The sequence below is a fragment of the Bos mutus genome, chromosome 9 (assembly GCF_027580195.1).
Source record: "Bos mutus isolate GX-2022 chromosome 9, NWIPB_WYAK_1.1, whole genome shotgun sequence".
NCBI lineage: Eukaryota > Metazoa > Chordata > Mammalia > Artiodactyla > Bovidae > Bos > Bos mutus.
This window is the reverse complement of record NC_091625.1, coordinates 89,335,950-89,357,542: the sequence shown is the minus strand read 5'-3', so window position 1 is coordinate 89,357,542 and position 21,593 is coordinate 89,335,950. Positions and strand designations below refer to the sequence as shown.

Sequence of the window (21,593 nt, the reverse complement as noted above, 5' to 3'; positions counted from 1 at the left end):
AAAGATGGATATACCCAACCAGTCAATCCTAAAGGAAGTCAGTCCTGAATATTCATTGGAAGGACTGATGCTGAAGCTGAAACTCCAATACTTTGGCCACCTGATACGAAGAACCAACTCATTGGAAAAGACCCTGATGCTGGGAAAGTTAGAAGGGGAGTGGAGAAGGGGATGACAGAGATTGAGATGGTTGGATGACATTACTGACAGAATGGACAGGAGTTTGAGTAAGCTCCGGGAGTTGGTGATGGACAGGGAGGCCTGGTGTGCTGCTGTCCATGGGGTCGCAAAGAGTCAGACACGACTGAGCGACTGAACTGAACTGAACTGAGAGTAGATCCTCAAAGTTCTCATCACAAGTAACTAAATGTGGCTGCAGATGTTAATTAGAGTGGACTATGGTGATCGTTTTGCAGTACATACATATATAAAATCCTTATGTTGTACACTTAAAACTAACATAATGTTAAAAGTAAATTATATCTCAAAAAGTTTATTCTCTAAAAAAATTAATTAAACAATTCTGGAATTGTTTATCTAGTAAGATAAGAATCTAAATTCATGTTTTTAACAACTTATTGTTCATCTATATTAATTCATTAAAAATTCTGTTTTTTTCTTTGTGATCATACCCCTTTTGTGTTACACATTATTAGATAAAACAAGGTTGTGTCTCTAAAATAGTTTATAAAGAATGATTTTTTTCCCCATTTTTTAAAGAATGATCTTGATTGAGTTAAAATACCAAATAAATAGGAAACAGTCACAGGCTATTCAATAAATAAACTGAATCAAAATTGACATCAGTTTAATTTTATTTCATAATCAACTAAATATTTCAAATAAAATAATTACATTAAGAAAAAGCCTCCAGTTTTTGTTTTAATTTCATGTTTTATACATTGCACGTTTACAACATACTCATTTTGATTATTTCATAACTTGGTGAGGGAAGAGGTAATAATTCTTTCAGATGGTTAAATACACCAGAGGATTTCTGCTCTCATTTTCGTTATTTGAGAGAGATGAAGCAGTTTTTAGTCTCAACAAATTCTACACAAAAACCATATACTTTGCTTACCTCGCATATTAGACATTAAAAATGGCATACAAGCAAAGATAGAATTGAATGGCATCACTGACTCTACGGACATGATTTCCAGCAAACTCCAGGAGATAGTGAGGGACAGGGAGGCCTGGTATGCTGTAGTCCATGGGGTCCCACAGACTTGGACACAACTTAGCGACTGAACAGCAACAAGCACAGATCTCTTAAAATTTTATGTGGCTATAACTAAGTTTTTATAAAAAAAAAAACTTACAACAAATTTGCTATCTTTTGAGCTTTTTTTCTCTTTCCTTCCTTCCTTCCTCTATCCCTCCCTTCCCTCCTCCTTCCTCCTTTCAGGTATATTGCATTAGAAAGCATCTATTTATAGACATTTACTATAGACATCATTAAGTATAACTGTCCTTGAGGAACAGTGCAAAATGTAAGCTAAAAAAAAAAAATAAAGAAAATACTATACAGAATCTTTTATTGTGTAAATATCTATTACAGTATTGAGTCATATTCAGACACCATTAGCTGGGACTGCTGCATTGCAGAAACTATCATGAGATCATTTTTCTTCACAGAAAATCCCAATGTTCAGAGAAGAAATAGCAACATAAGCTAAATATTCACTATATCAGAAACAAACTCCAGGTCTTTTGAGTAATAATTCTGGGAACTCATGTCCTTAAATGAAAAAGACCAGCCAGTCATCTCTGGCCACTGAAGCTCTCCCTTTAAAAGGGTGGCTTCTTGTGGAGATGGACTCCTTAAATAATTGTCTGCACCAAAGACCGGTTGGCACAGTTTCATCTGTACAAAGACTCTTCACAGAAGCTGAGGTTCCATAGAGAAGTAAATAAAAGATGATGACTGATGGGTCCATCCAGGAAGGAAGATTCTTCGTGGCTGTAACATCTAATTTGGATAAACAGACTTTCTCTCTACTAGCCCTCCTTTATTTGTCTTTGAAGTTACAGAAAATCCTTAGGTAACAAGCTTTCCCCATTGCTAGATTTAAATGTAAGAAATAAAGTTTATCCCTTAAGAAAAATGTAAACTCGGTACTAGAGTTTGTTTTTAGATCAAATGAATTGGATTTGCTATTGTTTTTATAATACAATGAAAACAGTAAAGAAAGGTCAAATCATCAAGTGAGTAAATCCAAGGATTTTGCCTCAGTGAAGAGGATAACTATTCTTGGGAAAAGAACAAAAGGAGTTGGGGGAAAAATAAGTGTCAGAATTGCACTATTCTGTAACACTCACTGAGTTCAGCTTCCTTTGCTTGATTTCCTCACTTGTCACAAATGAGTGAAATCAAGGAACTTTAGAATCTCCTATGTTCCATCATTTTATGTCCATAAAATCACTAAAAATCCAAGATTGTCAAATGATTCACTTGTCTTTCTAAAGAAAGTTAAATTAAAATCCCTTAAGACAGGAATTTTTTTAAGTTACACAGTAATTTTTCCCACCTTTATAGTCACATTGGACATTGAGTGAAGATTGTAAACCACAAAAATCCAAAGTTTTTGTTTTAGTCTAAAAGACATATATACTGTATCAGTTGATTCTTAGCCAAGAATCACTATCTTTCAAAATTCCCATGTTGAATACAAAATACATAAATATATAACTATTTGGAAAAATATTATTTTTTCGTGTGAGACAAAAAAAAAAAAAAAATCTGTTTTACATTGTGATGTCCAAATTGTGTGTGCATATTTCAGCTTGGAAACTCATTAGGCATTTGGGCCATGTCCTCAAAATTCTGTTTTGCCTATTTGTAATTTCCCTTCAAACAAAACAAGAAAAGAAAAACAAAAACAGAAGCACCCTACTCAGGAGTCCGAGAAAGCCTTTATGATGGACTCATAGGCAGGTGGGGGTGGTGTTGAAACGCCAAGCCGAAGACTGTTACTGGACCAGTGGAAATCCGGACGGCCCAGGCTGTGGGAAGTGTTGATGCTGGAGGAGGTAGTGGATGAAGGGAAAGTCACCAGCTGACTCTCAGTTTCCACAGGAAGTGGTGGGCATTGCAGAAAGGGGTGGAAAGTTGAGCCCCTGAAGCTTGATTTTCTTGGAAAGGAATTGGCTTGTTCCAGGGAAGCTTGTCGCTGGAAAGTGAGGCTTGCCAAGCTGAGATTGCTTCGACGTTCACAGCCACTGTGGCGGTAAAATCCATTTCTGTTGAGGCCGTGGGTATATGAAGATCTGGATCGCCGGCTTGAACTCCACTGCGAGATGGGGGCGCTGGCCCTTCTTCGAGACAGACAGACAGACAAAGCCCAAATAAATCCTCCGATTACAAGTACCGTTGCCACGGATACCGTGAAGGACATTATCACATCCTCTAAAACAAAGAAAACAAATAGGTGATATGATTTACAGATAGGTGTTCAACTAAATATACAGGCAAAATGCAAATGAGGACTATGGAATATTTGATTAACTTAGATTTTGCATTTGGGAGATAGAAGATGGTGTTGGGTGGGTATAAATAAATGAAGCTGATAGGCTTCCATTTATCAAAGAAAAACAATAAAGGATGTAAAATGACATCTTTTTAGCTGTAGCATTCCACATTGCTTACAATATTTTATTATCTTTAAGAAATTAGTAATTAAAAAGTCTCATATTTTGAAAAAAGTCTCTTCTTTATTTAGCTCATAAATTTTTATAGTTGCAAATATAATCCAAAGATTACTTCCTTTTGAATTACAGTAGTAACCAATGTGCCAAAAATCGATAAAGAATTTCATAGTCACATTGACTTTGTCTTTTCCTCTGTCTGCTTTCAAATCCCCCACCAGTGTATCCCACCCTGAAGGCTGCATGATGCCTCACATCCGTTCTCATTCTGAGACAGGAAGTGCTGGGCTAGAACCATCTGGGGGGCTGACTGATTTATGTCTTATTTCCAGAACTCCTGGACTGTCACCTTTATCTTTGACTCATTGATGACATGAGCTATACAGACTGCTGAGCTCTTTCTTGGTCCCCAAGCAGGTTCATGCTCTTATCGTGCCCTTGTGATCACGAAATTCCTATCCCCTGAACCTCCATAGAATCTCTGCTATATACCAGTATCCTCCAATTCACAGAACTTGTCCAGATTTCCTGTTGTAAGGAGGGAAAAATGCCTTTCCCAGATACCTTATTGCTTCTTTTTGTGAACTAAAAACATATTCTTGAATAAAACTGGGTAGCAGAGCCCTGCATTAACTGGAAAGACATGCTGAATATTAGAAGACCCCTCCACCCTTATCATCCACCACACACAGACACACACACCCATGATCTAACCCACAACTCATATTGATTTTCACACTATCCTAAAATCTGTTGTTCTCACGCAAATTCCATACATTTCAGTATATTTTCCCCTGATACCTGGATATAATTTTACAATTTTCTATTTGGAAAACTCAGTATGTGCTGAATTTTAAATACAGTCAACCTACCAACTGAGTATGGTTCATGAAAAAAGACCAGCAGAAAATCCATCAAGCTGACCCCAGCCCAAGTTGCCCACCCACAGAATTGTGAGCTAAGTAAATGGGGTGGATTGTTACACAGAAAAAGCTAATTGATTCAGGGTTCCAAACTCAGCTCTATTCCTAACATTCTGTGTGATTTTTATAAAAATTTATTTAGACTCACTTATTTTATTACTTTCTTCAAATGAAGGAGTTAGATTTTATGATAACTAAAGTTCTCTCCAGTTTGTTAATATGGTCTATGACAGTATGCACCAAATCTATAATATAGAAATAACAAAACAAGCCCATATTAATAATTAAAAAAGGATATTCATTGTTCCTTAATTTTTGGATCTATTTTAGCATCTTTCTATCTTATATTGTCATGTTTTTCTCCTGTAGAAAGACCATATTTGTTATGTCCAATGTTTACAGTTATCACAAATGCTTGTATCAAAATGTCTAAAGCAACTCTTTATGTCAAATCTAGGCAATGAATTCTTTATAACAGGAAGATGACTTCTGAAATACAAGATGATTTATGACAGATCTTCTAGACTCAGGATTGTTCTTCAAAATTGTCTCTCGTCTAATATTGAGTCATGGCCTTAAAGTGAAATCTCTTGAGAATGGAGTTTTATAGAGTTAGGCTTTATCTGGAAAAAGCAATAAGCACAGTCAGAACCTAAGATTAGCCTTATTAATAATACAGTGAAATTCCAAATTAACTTGTAACTATCAGTGCCCCCAAATACTTGGAACTCAAAAAGGGAATTATAGAAAATCTGGGCTGCCAACACAAAAAGGCCATGTAAATCAGGATTTTCCAAAGTTTCTTCTGAAAAACAATAGAGGACAACAAGATGACCAAATAAAAATATACAAAACCATGCCTTCAGCATAATTAGAAGACAACAAATATCCAAACTTCAATTTATCTAAAAAATAAATGATGGAAACTAGAAATCAATAAATTATCTCCTATACTTCCACCACGTTGTCATGGAGAAGAAGGGCAATTCTGGAAATACTATAAAAATAAAATGAAAAGGTATTTTGGTCCATGAGCATGCTGACCAGGAAAGGGACTTATAGGAATGGGAAGAGGCAGTCTTGGAAAGTAATCCTTGCCGTGAGGAAGAGTCCTATCACAAAAGGATCACGCATTTTATGATTCTACTCACAGGAAATGTCCAGAAGACACAAACTACATAGAAAGAAAGTAGATTGGTGATGGTCTAAGGCAAGGGGGTAAGTGGAAGGGAATGGGAGGGACCTCTAAGTAGGGACAGGGTTTCTTTTTGAAGGACAGAAGTGAAGGTGAAAGTTGCTCAGCTGTGTCCAACTCTTTGAGACCCCATGGACTATACAGTCCATGGAATTCTCCAGGTCAGAATTCTGGAGTGGGTAGCCTTTTGCTTCTCCAAGGGATCTTCCCAACCCAGGGATCGAACCCAGGTCTCCTGCATTGTAGGCAGATTCTTTACCAACTGAGCCACAGAGGAAGCCTAAGAATACTGGAGTGGGCAGCCTAGCCCTTCTCCATCAGGGAAGCGCTTTTTTGAAGGACAAAATCTTCTTAAATCTGATGCTGTGGTGGTCACACAACTCCTATAACAAAACCATTTAATTGTATGCTCTAATTGACTATATCTCAATAAAGTTGTTTAAAAAAAAGAAAGAAAAAGGTGCTTTTTGGAAACCACACAATGAAGGAGGAAGGAGGCAAGACTGAAGGGAAACTGGAGGATCCTTCAAAACAAAAGAAAATTTAAAACAAAGGACATGCAATTCCTCCCAACTCCACTCTCTAAAAATTAAAGTCAACCAGCAAAAAGCAACCAACCAAACACACACACACATGCACACATGCACACACAGTCAACCAGTAAAAACACCACATTTTGCTACCCTGAGGGAAGGATGAACCTAGAATGACTCTCAGGCTCTGGTGTGGGCAAATGGGGGTGGACAGGTGCTTACTAGTACCGTTTGTCCAAATAGGGAAGTAATGTGAGACTGCAGAACTGGGGCTGGAACTGATAGTAGGAAGATGTTGAGTTTGCATGTCCCTGGAGTGTGTATTAGGGAATTCAGGGTTAAATAAATATGGAGTTTAAAAGGATGCAAAATTCGGAATCTTCATGCTGCAAGAGAGTTCAACTATCCAAGAAACGTACTTCTACTAAAAGAAACAAATGTGTTTATAGAAGAGAGTTGAGAACAAACTTCCAGGAAAACCAGAATTTAACAGGTGGTGGAGGTCAACACCGGGGAAACACAGAAGGGCTAATTAGGATGGCCCACAGAGATAAGAAAGGTTACTAGCACTGAATCAAAGTGAGAAGAGACTTTTAGGGAGAAGTGATTAGCAACCAGGAGCCCCAGAGAAATTTATCAATTCATTTGTTCACGTATAAAGCACCCACTAGATACCAAGTACTGCTAAGTACAGAGAGAGCTGGGAAGAAAATAGTCTGTAGCAGAGTTAACATTCTAGAAGACTTAAAGTAAGAAAAAGGCCCTTTAGATGGGACAGTGAGTGGGTCATTGGCCACTTTACGCACAGTAGGTTGGGGGTCAGATGATGGAAGGCCCTGAGTACTTCTCCAAGAAGTTCAACCTCTTCCCTGTGGGCAAAGAAGAGGCTTGAGCAGTTACCCATAGGAAGGATAAAGATGGAGCTGGTGTTGATATCTGCAGTAGACTGAAAACAAATAAGCAGGGAGGAGAGGGAAACAGTGATTCGAACATACAACAACAATGGCTTAATCTGGGAAGCTATAGTAAGAATAAGAAAGAATCTGATCGTGGGAGTCTCAAAGTGAAAAGAATATAAAAATTATTCCATAGTATCATACCATCTAATGTCCTAGAGATAAGACATTGAGCAGCATAATGGTGATAAACTGAGGCTTAGAAGCTCTTGCTCCTAAAATCTAAATAATAATGTTATTTTATAGTAGTAATTTGATAATCAGATCAAATTTTAATGTTTTAGAAATTCTATCATCTGCTTACTTTATATTTACTTGCCTTTGCCATTTTATGCAACAGTAGTTTATCAGAGAATAGATTTACTAGATAAAATTTTAATTTGTATTATAATCATTACATCTTTCCTTGAAGTTTTGTGTTGTTTATAATAGCTATCTAAATTCTGGATTTCACTGAAAAATGTTTTAATTGTTCTTGTAAGAGTACTAAGTAAAAATCATAAACTACTCAAATACTTCATAAAACCCAGTCCTTTGTCTTCTTCCAAATAAGTATGTGAATCCAGAAATTTTACTAAATTCGGTTCTTTTGTTAAGAAAAATACCTAATTTTACTATATTTCAGTGAGGTTTAGCAATCTTTGTTTTTGTGAGGTGTATTGCACATCATTTGAATAATTTATTGTGCATTATTAAGTGGTCAGTTGTCTCTGGAAGAGTTTATGCATTAAGTAGTTTATGCTCCAGAGGATCCATAAGTGGATTACCATGATAAACACTTTAATCAAAGACTATGAATAAAGTCACTCAGAAATTCTGTCCTTCTATTTAGAATAGATGAATGAGAGATATACTATGATTCATTTTAATGTTATTGTGTCTTTGAGTAGAAAAATAATGCATTAAGTTGAGACTTAGTTGGTAAACTGTAAGCTCCTTCTAAATATGAACTTCTATCATTCTAAGTTAGAAAGGTTTCACTAAAACTAAGATTAAGAAAATTTTGATGTTGGAATGAATACAGTTTATAAAATGCAACCCTATTTTTATTTCATTATTTTGGTAAACAGTAATATGCATTTCTAATTTGATTAATTTAATATAGGGTCTTGGACACTACTAAGTCTATTACATCCCTTAATTGTCAAACAACCTCAATTAGGGAAAAGCTCTTTATCTTTGGTGTGTTGTAAGAAAATATTAATCTGAAATGAAAATTTTGAAATGCATAAGATTGTATTGATTTAATGCCAGATTTGGTAGCCAGTTACAGATAAAAATACTTGGAGGAAATGTGGTAAAGCAGTGTTATGTATTCTGCAATTACATTTCTGAATCAACAACCTCCACTGGAGAATTTTAAATATCAACAACTTCAGATATAGAATCAGAGATATAATGTTTCAACTAAAACGAACTCTTGCCTCAGCTCAAACTCTTAGTTTTTTTATATTGAAACAGAGTCGTGCTTTCGAATTGTGGTGCTGAAGAAGACTCTTGAGAGTCCCTTGGACAGCAAGGAGATCAAACCACTCAATCCTAAAGGAAATCAACCCTGAATATTCATTGGAAGGACTGATGCTTAAGCTGAAGCTCCAATAAATACTTTGGCCACCTGACATGAACAGCCAACTCACTGGAAAAGACCCTGATGCTGGGAAAGACTGAGGACAGGAGAAGGGAGTGACAAAGGATGAGATGGTTGGATGGCTTCACCAACTAAATGGACACGAGTTTGAGCAGATCTTGGGAGATGGTGAAGGACAGGGAAATCTGGTGTGCTGCAGTTCATGGGGTCACAAAGAGTCAGACATGACTTAGCAACTGAACAAGATTTATGCTATAGATGTGTGTGTCTGTTAGTCGCTCAGCCGTGTCCGATTTTGTGATCCCATGGACTATAGCCCACCAGACTCCTCTGTCCATGGGCTTCTCCAGGCAAGAATACTGGAGTGACTTCACATATCCTCCTCCAGGGGATCTTCCCAACCCAGGGATTAAACCCAGGTCTCCCACATTGCAAGCAAATTCTTTACCATCTGAGCCACCCACTGCACATAAATAAAATATTTATTTTATTTTAATAATTGAATATTGACAACCAACACCAGTCAGGGGACTGTTGCAGTCACTTAGGTATGACATAAAGTGAGAAAATAAATATTAAAGTCTGCAAAGTATTGGGTTGGCCAAAAAGTTCATTTGAGTTTTTCCATAAGATATTACAGAAAACCCAAGCAAACTTTTTGACCAAGCATGCTCTTGCTTTAGGGTCTAAACCTGTGTAACCACTAGAGTCTGACAGAGGATTCTGAATATCTCAGTATATAAGCATGTATAATAGATGAGATTAGACATACTTACTTTATTTCCACTAAATGAAGCTAAAATCTTAAAATCCCATAAAAGCATTTAAAGTTTACAAGAGTTCCTTTACATCGTCTCCGTGCATATGCCCTGTGAGCCCTTCCACCACAGCCTCTTCAGACAACGTGTTCTAAAAGATTAATCTATAGCCAAAATTAGCATAAACTTCATTTCAAGAAGAAATTAGAAACTTTGAAAATGTAAAATCAAGGGGAAACAATTTTACATCAAGTAACAACAATTATAATGCAACTAAAAAGAACAAATGATTGCTTTAAAAATGACAGATCTCCCTTTAAAGGAAAAAAGGAACAAACTCTAACATTAGTAAAGCATGGCATATAACTTAAGTGTTATCCTATTTTATAACTTATGTCTATATACCTACTAAGGGGCTGGCACATTGGTCCTCAAAGAACGACAGCTATTATTACTAATGGATGTATAGCTTTCCTGTGTCATTTGACTCTTCCTAGCCTAATAATAATGGTCACGATAGTGCCTTTCAATTCTAAGATTCTAATATTGAATCTGGTTTTCGATAAATCTAATCCGTACCTAAAATTCTGGCCACTACTATCAAAATTTAGTAAACGTCACCACCTAGTGGCCTTGAGTTGAATTGTTCTAATATCTGAAAAGTGATTTTATCTTTGACAATAAAACATTGATCAATTCACAAAATCCTTTGCAATCTTAAGAATCATTAAGCTTAGCTATTAGACTGCTAGTAGACTCTGCTGTTCTTGGTACCCTAGAGAATATAGCAGGATTGTTCAGACAATAAGATTTTGGCAAAAATTGTTAATTTAAACAACAGCAAGCATTTCCTATGTGTATCTCATCTCCCAGAAAATCCTATTGGGTCTATTGTCAGAACATATCCAGAATTCAGCTTCTCATTATCTGCTCTGCTACCTTCCTGATCCAAGTCACCATCATCTGTGACCTGGACCATTACTATAGCCTTCTCTCTGGTTCCTGCTTCTCTCCTTGCTCAGTTCTCAGTACAGTAGCCAGAGTGAGCCTTCTAAAGTGTTAGTCAAATCACATCACTCTTTTGCTCTAAACCATTCATTTCTCCCAGAGTATAATAAACTCTCCCAAATCACCTTGAAGTTCCACCTTGATCTGTTCCCTGTCATCTGTCCTCCTTCCTACTCTTCCACTGGCTCATTCATCTCCATCCACACTGCCCTCTTTGCCATTCCTTAAACACATCATCTGTGCTCCTGATTTAGAGCCTTGTGCAAATTGTAACCTATTCCTGAAACTCTACTCAGCTGTTTACACGGGTGACTTCAGGTCTTCACCCACATGTCACCTTCTCATTGAGAGCTACCCTAACCACCCTATTTAAGGGTCATCCTGTCCCACCTCTGATGTCTAACTGCCCCCGTTGGTTTTCTTTTTTTCTTTCTAAGTTACTAGAAACTAGACTAACGGGATTGTGAGACAAATGAAAAATCTGGGAGATTTGGAAATAGATTTGGTCAAAAGAATAAAGCATAAGTCATACTATGAATATAATTATTCAACAGTACTGTTAGAGTAGTAGGTAAGTTAAACTATGTTCAAAAGGAACAGGGTAGACCAACAGTTAACCCTTGAATAACACAGGTTTGAACTGCACAGGTCCACTTATACATGGATATTTTTTCAATGAATACATACTAGTGATTTCCTCTGGGGATGATGTAAACAGGGTTGACTAAGAAGTGTCATTATCATTAGGGAACTTTTCAGGTTGGAGATAACGTTCTATATCTTTACTGGGCTTTGGGTTACTCAGGTGTGTATGTCTTTATCAAAATTCAGCAAATATTCAGTTATGATCCGTGCACTTCATTTTTGATCATTTACACATTTTATTGATGTACATTTGACTTTCAAAGAAAAAAAAAAAAAATATTAAATTCTTGTTAATACTATAAATGCTAAATTAACTAGGGGGAAGCATACTGATATCTTCAATTTTCTTGGAAATATAAACTAAGATTGGTTGATAAAATGAATATTATACAAATGTTAATAGTATAATCTAGGAGTAGGTATATGGATATTCACTGCAAAATTCTTCAATTTTTTTCTGTATATTTCTTTCATAATAAATATTAGAAAAGTATATGAGAGAAGGTCATAAACAACTTTAAGGCAACACATTTAGAAATTTAATTCAAATGGGAAAATTCCTACAAGACACAAACTGCCCTAAAGTAATCAAATGATCAGTAGGAAATCTGAATTATCCAATATTGTTAAACACATTGACTTTTCACTTAAAACCTTCTTATTAAAAATACTACAGATAATTACACTGGTGAATTCTTTCAAACATTTAAACAATAAACAATGCCACGCTTACACAACTTTTTCCAAATAATAGAACTTTTTCACTTCCTAACCTGTTTTAGGAAACCTGCCTAACATTGATACCAGAATCTGACAAGGCTATTGTAAGAAAAGACTACTATAAGCAAATTTCTATCATTAACATAAATGCAGAAGTTCTAAAGTCAGGAACCTATTAAAAATTATATTCTTCTAGGCTCTGCCTCATCCTACTGAGCCAATCTCTGAGCATGGAGTTCAGTGAGAGATGAATCATGAAACTTCTGTCTGTGGAACTGATATACAGCAGTTTTAAAGACAAGAATTTATAAACCCTTGTCAATCAAACTTCCTAGGTAACTGATATAAAGCAAGTAATTATCAGGCTGTTAATATGAAATGTTGCATAGATGTCCAAGAGTTTTTAAAATACAAATTAAAAATACACATTTGAAACATAGTATTTGTTTACTATTTGGGAAGAGGGAATATAAAGAACATTGTTGGGGAGCATGCCCAGCCCATAAGCTTTCTCCCTCCTCAACCTCTCTGGAAACAACCTTCTTCCATCTCCTGGGGTAGATCCCTAAGTGACATATTTTTCTCAGGTTATGAAATAAAGTTTTCAGCTATTAACCAAGGTTTGCTGCCCTTGACAGCACTTGATTGCCCAAGAAATCAATTAACAATCCTCCATCTCTTCAGTTATCTTGGAGAGGATTAGCGCTGTTATCAAAGATGCACAGAAAAAAAAGAAAAAAACTGGTGCTCAGAATTACTAACAGGATTATTAAATACTTAGAATAGAAGATAGCCTTGAAAACAAATTGTTTTGCTCCAATCAGTAGACATTGTAAAAGACACAAGAGTGTTTTGGGTTTTCTGTTTGTTTGTTGCAATTTCAAAATACTGAGCGCCTAAAAGACTGAAGAACATACCTTTCATCTATTTCTGCTTTATTGACTATGCCAAAGCCTTTGACTGTGTGGATCACAATAAACTGTGGACAATTCTTCAAGAGATGGGAATACCAGGCCACCTGACCTGCCTCTTGAGAAATCTGCATGCAGGTCAGGAAGCAACAGTTAGAACTGGACATGGAACAACAGACTGGTTCCAAATAGGAAAAGGAGTTCGTCAAGGCTGTATATTGTCACCCTGCTTATTTAACTTGTATGCAGAGTACATCATGAAATACGCTGGACTGGAAGAAACACAAGCTGGAATCAAGATTGCTGGGAGAAATGTCAATCACCTCAGATATGCAGATGACACCACCCTTATGGCAGAAAGTGAAGAGGAACTAAAAAGCCTCTTGATGAAAGTGAAAGTGGAGAGTGAAAAAGTGGGCTTAAAGCGCAACATTCAGAAAACGAAGATCATGGCATCCGATCCCACCACTTCATGGGAAATAGATGGGGAAACGGTGGAAACAGTATCAGACTTTATTTTTCTGGGCTCCAAAATCACTGCAGATGGTGACTGCAGCCATGAAATTAAAAGACGCTTCCGAGATCAGACGAGATCGGGCGCCTTCAGGATGAAACTGGAGCCTATTATACAGAGTGAAGTAAGCCAGAAGGAAAAACATAAATACAGTATACTAACGCACATATATGGAATTTAGAAAGATGGTAACAATAACCCGGTGTACGAGACAGCAAAAGAGACACTGATGTATAGAACAGTCTTATGGACTCTGTGGGAGAGGGAGAGGGTGGGAAGATTTGGGAGAATGGCAATGAAACATGTAAAATATCATGTAGGAAACGAGTTGCCAGTCCAGGTTCGATGCATGATGCTGGATGCTTGGGGCTGGTGCACTGGGACGGCCCAGAGGGATGGTATGGGGAGGGAGGAGGGAGGAGGGTTCGGGATGGGGAACACATGTATACCTGTGGTGGATTCATTTTGATATTTGGCAAAACTAATACAATTATGTAAAGTTTAAAAATAAAATAAAATTGGAAGAATAAAAAAAAAAAAAAAGACGCTTACTCCTTGGAAGGAAAGTTATGACCAACCTAGATAGTATATTCAAAAGCAGAGACATTACTTTGCCAACAAAGGTCCGTCTAGTCAAGGCTATGGTTTTTCCTGTGGTCATGTATGGATGTGAGAGTTGGACTGTGAAGAAGGCTGAGAGCCAAAGAATTGATGCTTTTGAAGCGTGGTGTTGGAGAAGACTCTTGAGAGTCCCTTGGACTGCGAGGAGATCCAACCAGTCCATTCTGAAGGAGATCAGCCCTGGGATTTCTTTGGAAGGAATGATGCTAAAGCTGAAACTCCAGTACTTTGGCCACCTCATGCGAAGAGTTGACTCATTGGAAAAGACTCTGATGCTGGGAGGGACTGGGGGCAAGAGGAGAAGGGGACGACAGAGGATGAGATGGCTGGATGGCATCACTGACTGGATGGATGTGAGTCTCAGTGAACTCCGGGAGTTGGTGATGGACAAGGAGGCCTGGCGTGCTTCGATTCATGGGGTCGCAAAGAGTCGGACACGACTGATCTGATCTGATAATGAACAGTGCTGGAAAAATAAACTGTGGTCCATGAGTCATGCCCAGGTCAACTTGGGCTGCTGTTTAAATACCACAGACTGGGTGGCTTCAACAACAGACATTTATTTCTCACAGTTCTGGGAACCAGGATGCCCAGCATCCAGGTGCCAGCATGACCAGGTTCTGGTGAGAGCCCACACCCTCATCTCAGTGCTAGCACACAGATGGGAAAGAACAGTTATCTCTTTCTCCTCTTATAAAGCCATTAACCCCATCATGGGGGACCCACCTTCTAATTTGATCCCAATTACGCCTCAAAGGCCTTATCTCCAAATAACATTGCATTAGGGGGTTAAGGATTCAACACTGAATGGGGGAGGGGACTTAAATATTCAACCCCAACAAGTAAATTTTCAGAAGCAGTGTGAAGAGGAGAAGTTTTGGAGACCGAAAAAGGGCTATGCATACATGTGACCAGTGAGAGTCCTGAATAAGGGGCCATTACTCCATTTCTGCCTGTGAATGAGCTACAGATTCATTTAGGGAATCCCAGAGAAATTGGTATCCATTTTCAACTTCTTAGGATCCAGATCGGAAAGATGATAAACCCCTCTGAGAAACTCTCGGTCCCTGAAAAGCAGAGTAGGGATGAGGAAGTATTGACTTAGTATATCCAGATCTAAGGGTCTTATATACAGCCCAAATGCCCTCAGGTCCAAGGTTACGGGAGAGCATTCAACATTGTTCTATGCCAGCTGAGACAGATGGAAAAGAGCCAATAGACCAGAAAGGAAAAATCGTGCCATTAGCAAATGTTGCACAGATCATCAGATTTTATGGTAATAATCTTCAGCAGTAAAGGCAAGAAAAAAGGGCAATGCCCCTAAAGCAGATGAGAAATATACATCAGTAGAGTCAACAGAGACCAGAACTTGACCAAGAACCAATAGCCCTCTTGTTCCAACACACTCGGTAGTGTAGAGTTCCCAGTCCTGTCTCATCCCCTTTCCAGCTGTAGAGGAAAGTAAAGGGGGAAGTGGGGAAGCTTGAAGTAGCTAAATTAAAAATAATTAGGTTAAATCAGATCTCCTGCATTACAGAAAGATTCTTTACTTCTGAGCCACTAGGGAAGGTCAAGGTTAATCAGGTCTCTGTACATGGAATTCTCCAGGCAAACTTTTACAGTATACTATAATACTGGAGTGGGTAGCCATTCCCTTCTCCCGGCTAAACTTTTACAGTAACAGCCAAAACTACACAAATCTCTTTCAAGTCATTCAGTTCTCTGCAAACTCTGCTTGCGTATTTTTAACTTCTGTATATTTGCTGATAAGATTTTTTCCTGAATTTCCTGAAATTCTCCAACCATGCCATATTTATCTCACAAACACTAGGCACATTGTCTAATATATAAAGAGTGGTCAGTCAGTGCTTCTGAGTAAACTAATGAACTGGATAGATAAACAGATGAAAGAATGATTTAATAAGATACTGTAAGAAATATGAATGACTACAATGTTCTTCCTAGAATTGTCTCCCTATGTGAACCTTGTCTGATTTATAGAAACAGGTAAGGCCTCACTTTTTTTTTCTAAAAAGGATTTAGGGATCAGGTGGTTCAGACAGCAAAGAATCTGCCTGCAATGCAGGAGACCTGGATTCAATCCCTGGGTCAGGAAGATCCCCTGGAGAAGGGAATGGCTACCCACTCTAGTATTCTTGCCATGGTAAGAGGAGTCTGGCAGACTATAGTCCATGGCATCACAAAGAGTTGGACACAACTTAGGGACTAACACTTTCATTTTTCTAACTCATTCATTGCCATTTTACTGAATATCATCTTGCGTTATTCCATAGCAATATAGACATATGTTGTATACATATGTTTGCATATGTATGAGCACATAATCTCCTCCAAAAGTGTAATCTTCTTTAGGACAGATATAGATTTGATGAAGATTAAATCAGGTGAATAAAGGCAAATTCCTAAACCCATAAATTCTCTAATTTTTCACAATCCTAGCCAAAACCACACATGGTAAGGCAAGAAGTATAACCAAATAGTCTTATTTAGAACTATAAATACGAAAAGACTAACCAAGTTTAATGACACTTGTCTACAATTTCATTAAAGCAGAGTGCAGCAAACTTTAACAGGTTATGTTGCCTGTTTCTTTCATTGGTACTGTTTATAGGGAAGGGAAATGCATCAAAGAAGGCAAAAGTGGGAAATGCAAGTCTTCAGCTGTGTTGTCAGGCCAATTTTATCAATCGCCTTTGCATTAATTACTGTCATGTTTGTACAACATTTAGTAAATTTTATAGGTGATTATCAATAAAATGTAAACTATCATTATTGGTAATAACCTGGTATCTTTATCGAATTTTTCAATATTCTTTAAAGTAAACCAGGGAAATTACATTTGGAAAGCAATTTTTTATGCAGCCTTAGCATAAGTCTGGGAAATTTGTATGGTTTGATGTATAAGTTTTGCTTTTCTAAACTGTTCTTTCCCTATCTTCTGAATTCAAAATGCCAACAAGCAGACAATTGATTTTGGAAGCAATAGACAATGCATTGCACTGCACTTTACCGGATTTTCAAATAACATTTTTTGTGGAGACAGTGGACACGATAGATATCAATTTAGACAGAAAAGGGAGATAAAAATTTTAAAGGTCAACATTTATATTTTAGAAAATGTTTACATTTCATAGATCCACATTTTTGCATTTTACACTTAATATATATATATATATATTTTTTTTACCCCAGAAGAAATAATGGGATCTTCTATATATTTTCCCCACATCATCAAACATTATAATATTATATCTGCATAACATATCTGTTTAGCTTGGTTAATGCTTATCAATGTAACACTCCCTTTCCTGGTTTTCATTATATCCATCTATTTTCCATTGTATTCACCAAGTAAGATAAAGAAACACTCAGAACTATCTTTGGAACAATAAGTTTGAATTCTTTCTCAAGCATAGATTTCTATACTAAAAAAGTATTATCGTAAGATTGGCAAATTGCCACTAAATATTTTGTTTTTCACTGGGGTCATTTTATGATTATGCTCCACGTTTTAATCAGTGGATAATTATTTTTTCCCTTAAACATTTACATAGTCTTGAAAATTTGACTTTGATCTGAAAAAAACATTGATTTGGTAATTTTGCAGGAAGAATTACTTTTCAATAATTTATATATCATTTTTGCAATGATGAATTTAGTGTAAACACATTCTCACTATTTTTTAGCATCTGTTTGGTACATTCACTTTCTCTATAAAGGAGGACAGCAAACTGTATTGTAAGAAACCCATATTACTAACACTCTCACAATTCAGACTTGTCTTTTGGTGTAAAGTACAATAACATTACCAAAAGCATTCTTTACAATATGCAAGTATAATTTACTTTCTTTTTCTTAATTCTTTGAGAATTACAATAGGATAACTACTAATATCTCTCATTTTCAGACATGAAATGAACATAAATGTTGATGGTAAAAAGAGAATTCATTCCCTCCATGAAAGTTTCTGTGATGGTGGAAAACCAGGTAGGTGGTTAGGGGCAGGCAGCACCCCTGCCCATCTTTCACCTGAGAGCTCCCCAAACATACTTTGGAATCACAGCAGAAAGTGTTAAATAGTTCGCGTGGGGAAGTGATCTCTTCACAAACTCCATTATCTCCTTTAAATTTGTTTTCTGGATTTAACCCGACTTCTCCCTTTATTTTTTAAATTTCCCTAAACCCAAGTACCTGCAACAATTTCATGTCTCAGCCCTTCTTCCCTGAGTCTGCAGCCTTGGAAGACATGGATCTTACCTCAGCTCCGTTCTGTTGCAGCTGATTGACTAGAAGTTGTGTCTGAACCCAGCCAAAAACTACTTTTGTACTGTTCCCTTTTTCCCTGTGATAAACTTTCTTTATGGCTGGATGGCATCACTGACTCGATGGACGTGAGTCTGAGTGAACTCCGGGAGTTGGTGATGGACAGGGAGGCCTGGCATGCTGCGATTCATGGGGTCGCAAAGAGTCGGACACGACTGAGTGACTGAACTGAACTGAAGCTTTCTTTATAATGTTATTTGTGATGTTATTTCCACTTAACTTGTTCTGTTACAGTTTTTCCCTCTAATTTCATAATATGATTTTTTTTTATTTGATCATGTCATTACATTCCTTCAGTACATTTATTATTTAGATTCACTTTGGAAATTAAAGAGTATAACACTGACAAGGTAAGTTAAAATTAATCTCTGTAGAAATTCTTAGTTTCATTAAATAAGATACATAATCTGTATAAACATAAGACAAAACAATTTTCCAACAAAATCCACATTAGTATTTTCCAAACAGCAATGACTTTCATTTTTTTTCATTTTATTCTTATTTTCTAATTATCATTTCCTATTATTTTTTTATTATTTTGTAACACCAGCCAAAATCTTGTTGCCCAGATCCTACTTGAATGATTTCACAGCCCACATTACAGACATTTTACATGAACAAATCTTTTTGTACTAAATCTATGAAAACATTAGGTTGTCAATTTAGAGTAAGCAAAATGGCTCAGGGATTTCCAAGGTTTTAATCACCTCTAGGCAGTACATTTCTCCACATTCTAATTTTAAATTAAAAACAGCTAAAGAAAATCTTACCCCAAAAGTTTTCTGGCCATGGGCTCCCTAAACTTGTTGTGTTATTAGCCATAATATCCACAAAGAAGAGAAGAGAGAAGAAAAGCCAGTGTGTCCAGAAGAACTTTGAATCTGTGTCTTTGTAGTTTGGCAGGAGAAAAATAATTTTCACACAACCTCTCATATACTTGTGTTTGCATGAAAGGAAATAAATGTTTCATGTTTCCTGCTTTTATACTCAAATTAGCAACTGTTTTTCTTATCTTGGAATTCCACACAGTTCCTGAGACACAAAACAATTTCCTTCTCGTCATTTCCTCAGCTCAGTTGCTAAGTACCCACCTTTCCCCCACCTCCAAACTGCTTTGGGGACATGAGACTCCTTTTCTGTCCTTTCCTCATCTCCTACTGACATGTGGAGGATGATTTTAAACTCTCAGCTACAACACTTTGGGTTAAATTTGTGTTGAATAAAGAAATAGACTGAAAAAAAATAAGACTGCCTTCCAATGTTTAAACACTATAATATAGTTTAAAAACTATATTTATATAGTAAGTTGGGAGTGGGGGGAACTCTTCAGAAATCCATAGTCTGTTCCAAAGCAATTAATTTTATCCAATACCTATTTTTTATAATTCTCACTTACTAAAATTCCAATTCTTTGGCTCTATTTTGCATATTGATTTTGAAAAGAGAATTCTTTTTTTCATAAATACCTCTAAAATGTAATCTATATTTAATTTTTTAATTTAAAGTGGTGTGTAAGTATGAGAAAAAAAAAACCTTTCTATATTGATGGGCCCTATTTAAAACCAATTAGGGGAAACCTAAATGTAAACATTTAATTACAACGGAATGTTAAGCATTACTTTGTGAGGAGTACGAGGATAACTATGTTTTTCTTCATGATGAAGTGATGACTTTGGTACTGTGTATGACGGTATGAAAATAATTGTACCAATTGGAGAAAGAATAAGACAGAAAGCAACATCAACAAAGAGAGGAGTTATGACAACACTGTGGCTATTCTGGATATCACTATCCAGAAAGTGGGTAAGTGGGCTTTGAGAAAGAATTACATGAGACATCTCAGGAAACATAAGTTAGTTAAAATTTCAAGAGTCTTCGCAAGTTTTACTACTTAAACTGGGTTCTCTGAGCATTGGGAAGGCATTGGAAGAAGGAATAACAGTGCCATACCACTTATAACCACTAAACTGTTAAGAATCTGGTTTCCTCCATCTTTGATCAACTCTAGCATTAACTCTTGTATAATTCTCATTCATCCCAATTGTCATCACAATATGATTTAGTGTGAAGCAATAATCATCTCCATGAAAACTGTCATATATTCCTAAGTAGCTCTAGGAAAATCTGAAAAACCATAATATGAAGTTGATCCCGTATAAATTTTTACAGTCCTGATTCTCTAAAATTAGGTTGTTTCTGCTCATCAAAACCAGTACAATATTGTAAAGTAATTAACCTCTGATTAAAATAAATAAATTTATATTTTTAAAAAAAAAAAAGTAACTAGAAAAAAAAATTTTTATATATTTGCATCAGTTTTAAATGCATTTGAAATTAAAATATAGCCACCTAAAGGAGAATAATGGAATGTTATAGAAAATTTAGAGACTCCACTGTGCAAATATGAAAAGTCATCATTTCTATAATATTCTTGCTAAGGTTTATTTCCATATAATTGAATAAGTAAGATACTCATCTTTTTGCTTAGGAAAAACAAAAAAAAAGGGACTCACATTTTAATAGTTACCTTTACTTTTCAATATTTTTGACAGAATTTATAAAAACATAAAATTAAAAAATTATTTCTGGAAAAACATAATCAGGATGAAAATATGTTGAAATACTTCTGAATTCTAAATTCTTATGGGATTTGTCAATCGTTAGTTTTTTAAAGTATTTATTTATTTGATCTCTAGTTACAGCATGCAAACTCTTAATTGTGACATGTGTGATCTACTTCCCTGACCAGGGATTGAACCCAGGTCCCCCTGCATTGGGAGCATGTAGGCTTAGCCTTAGCCACTGGACCACCAGGGAAGTCCCTTCATTATTTTTAAGTGCACATGTTGTATTATAGGCTACCTGATTCAATACACACTAATTACAAACATGGATATATTTTTGTAAAGAGTTATATAGACTGCATTTGATCTAAAACAACAAACCAGATGAGTGGAGTAGATGAGTCTGGTTTGGTGGAAATGCCTTCTGTGCGGAAGCTGGGCTCACTCCATCTCAAGGCTGGGATACAGTTTGAGACTTCCTTTCATTGTTTCATGTTTAATTATCTAGATTTTCTCCCAGTTTTCACTTTTGCAGATGTTCAGAAGCCAGTCAAAACTCTGAAGGAAAAAAAAAAAAACTCTGAAGAAATTTATTTTCTAGCACTTTATGACCTAGGAATATTTTTCTTTTCTGTAAACAGATGTGTGTAACTTTTGCTCTTATC

General features: G+C 36.3%; 1 protein-coding gene across 1 annotated transcript; it reads right to left on the bottom strand.

Moving 5' to 3' along the window:
* Window positions 1-797: 797 nt before the first annotated feature.
* Window positions 798-19,313, bottom strand: MYCT1 (MYC target 1). Its single transcript, XM_005911682.3, is given in 3 exon segments — window positions 798-3,409; window positions 19,135-19,211; window positions 19,213-19,313. Coding segments are annotated over 3 exon segments (690 nt in total). The 3' UTR covers window positions 798-2,897.
* Window positions 19,314-21,593: the final 2,280 nt, after the last annotated feature.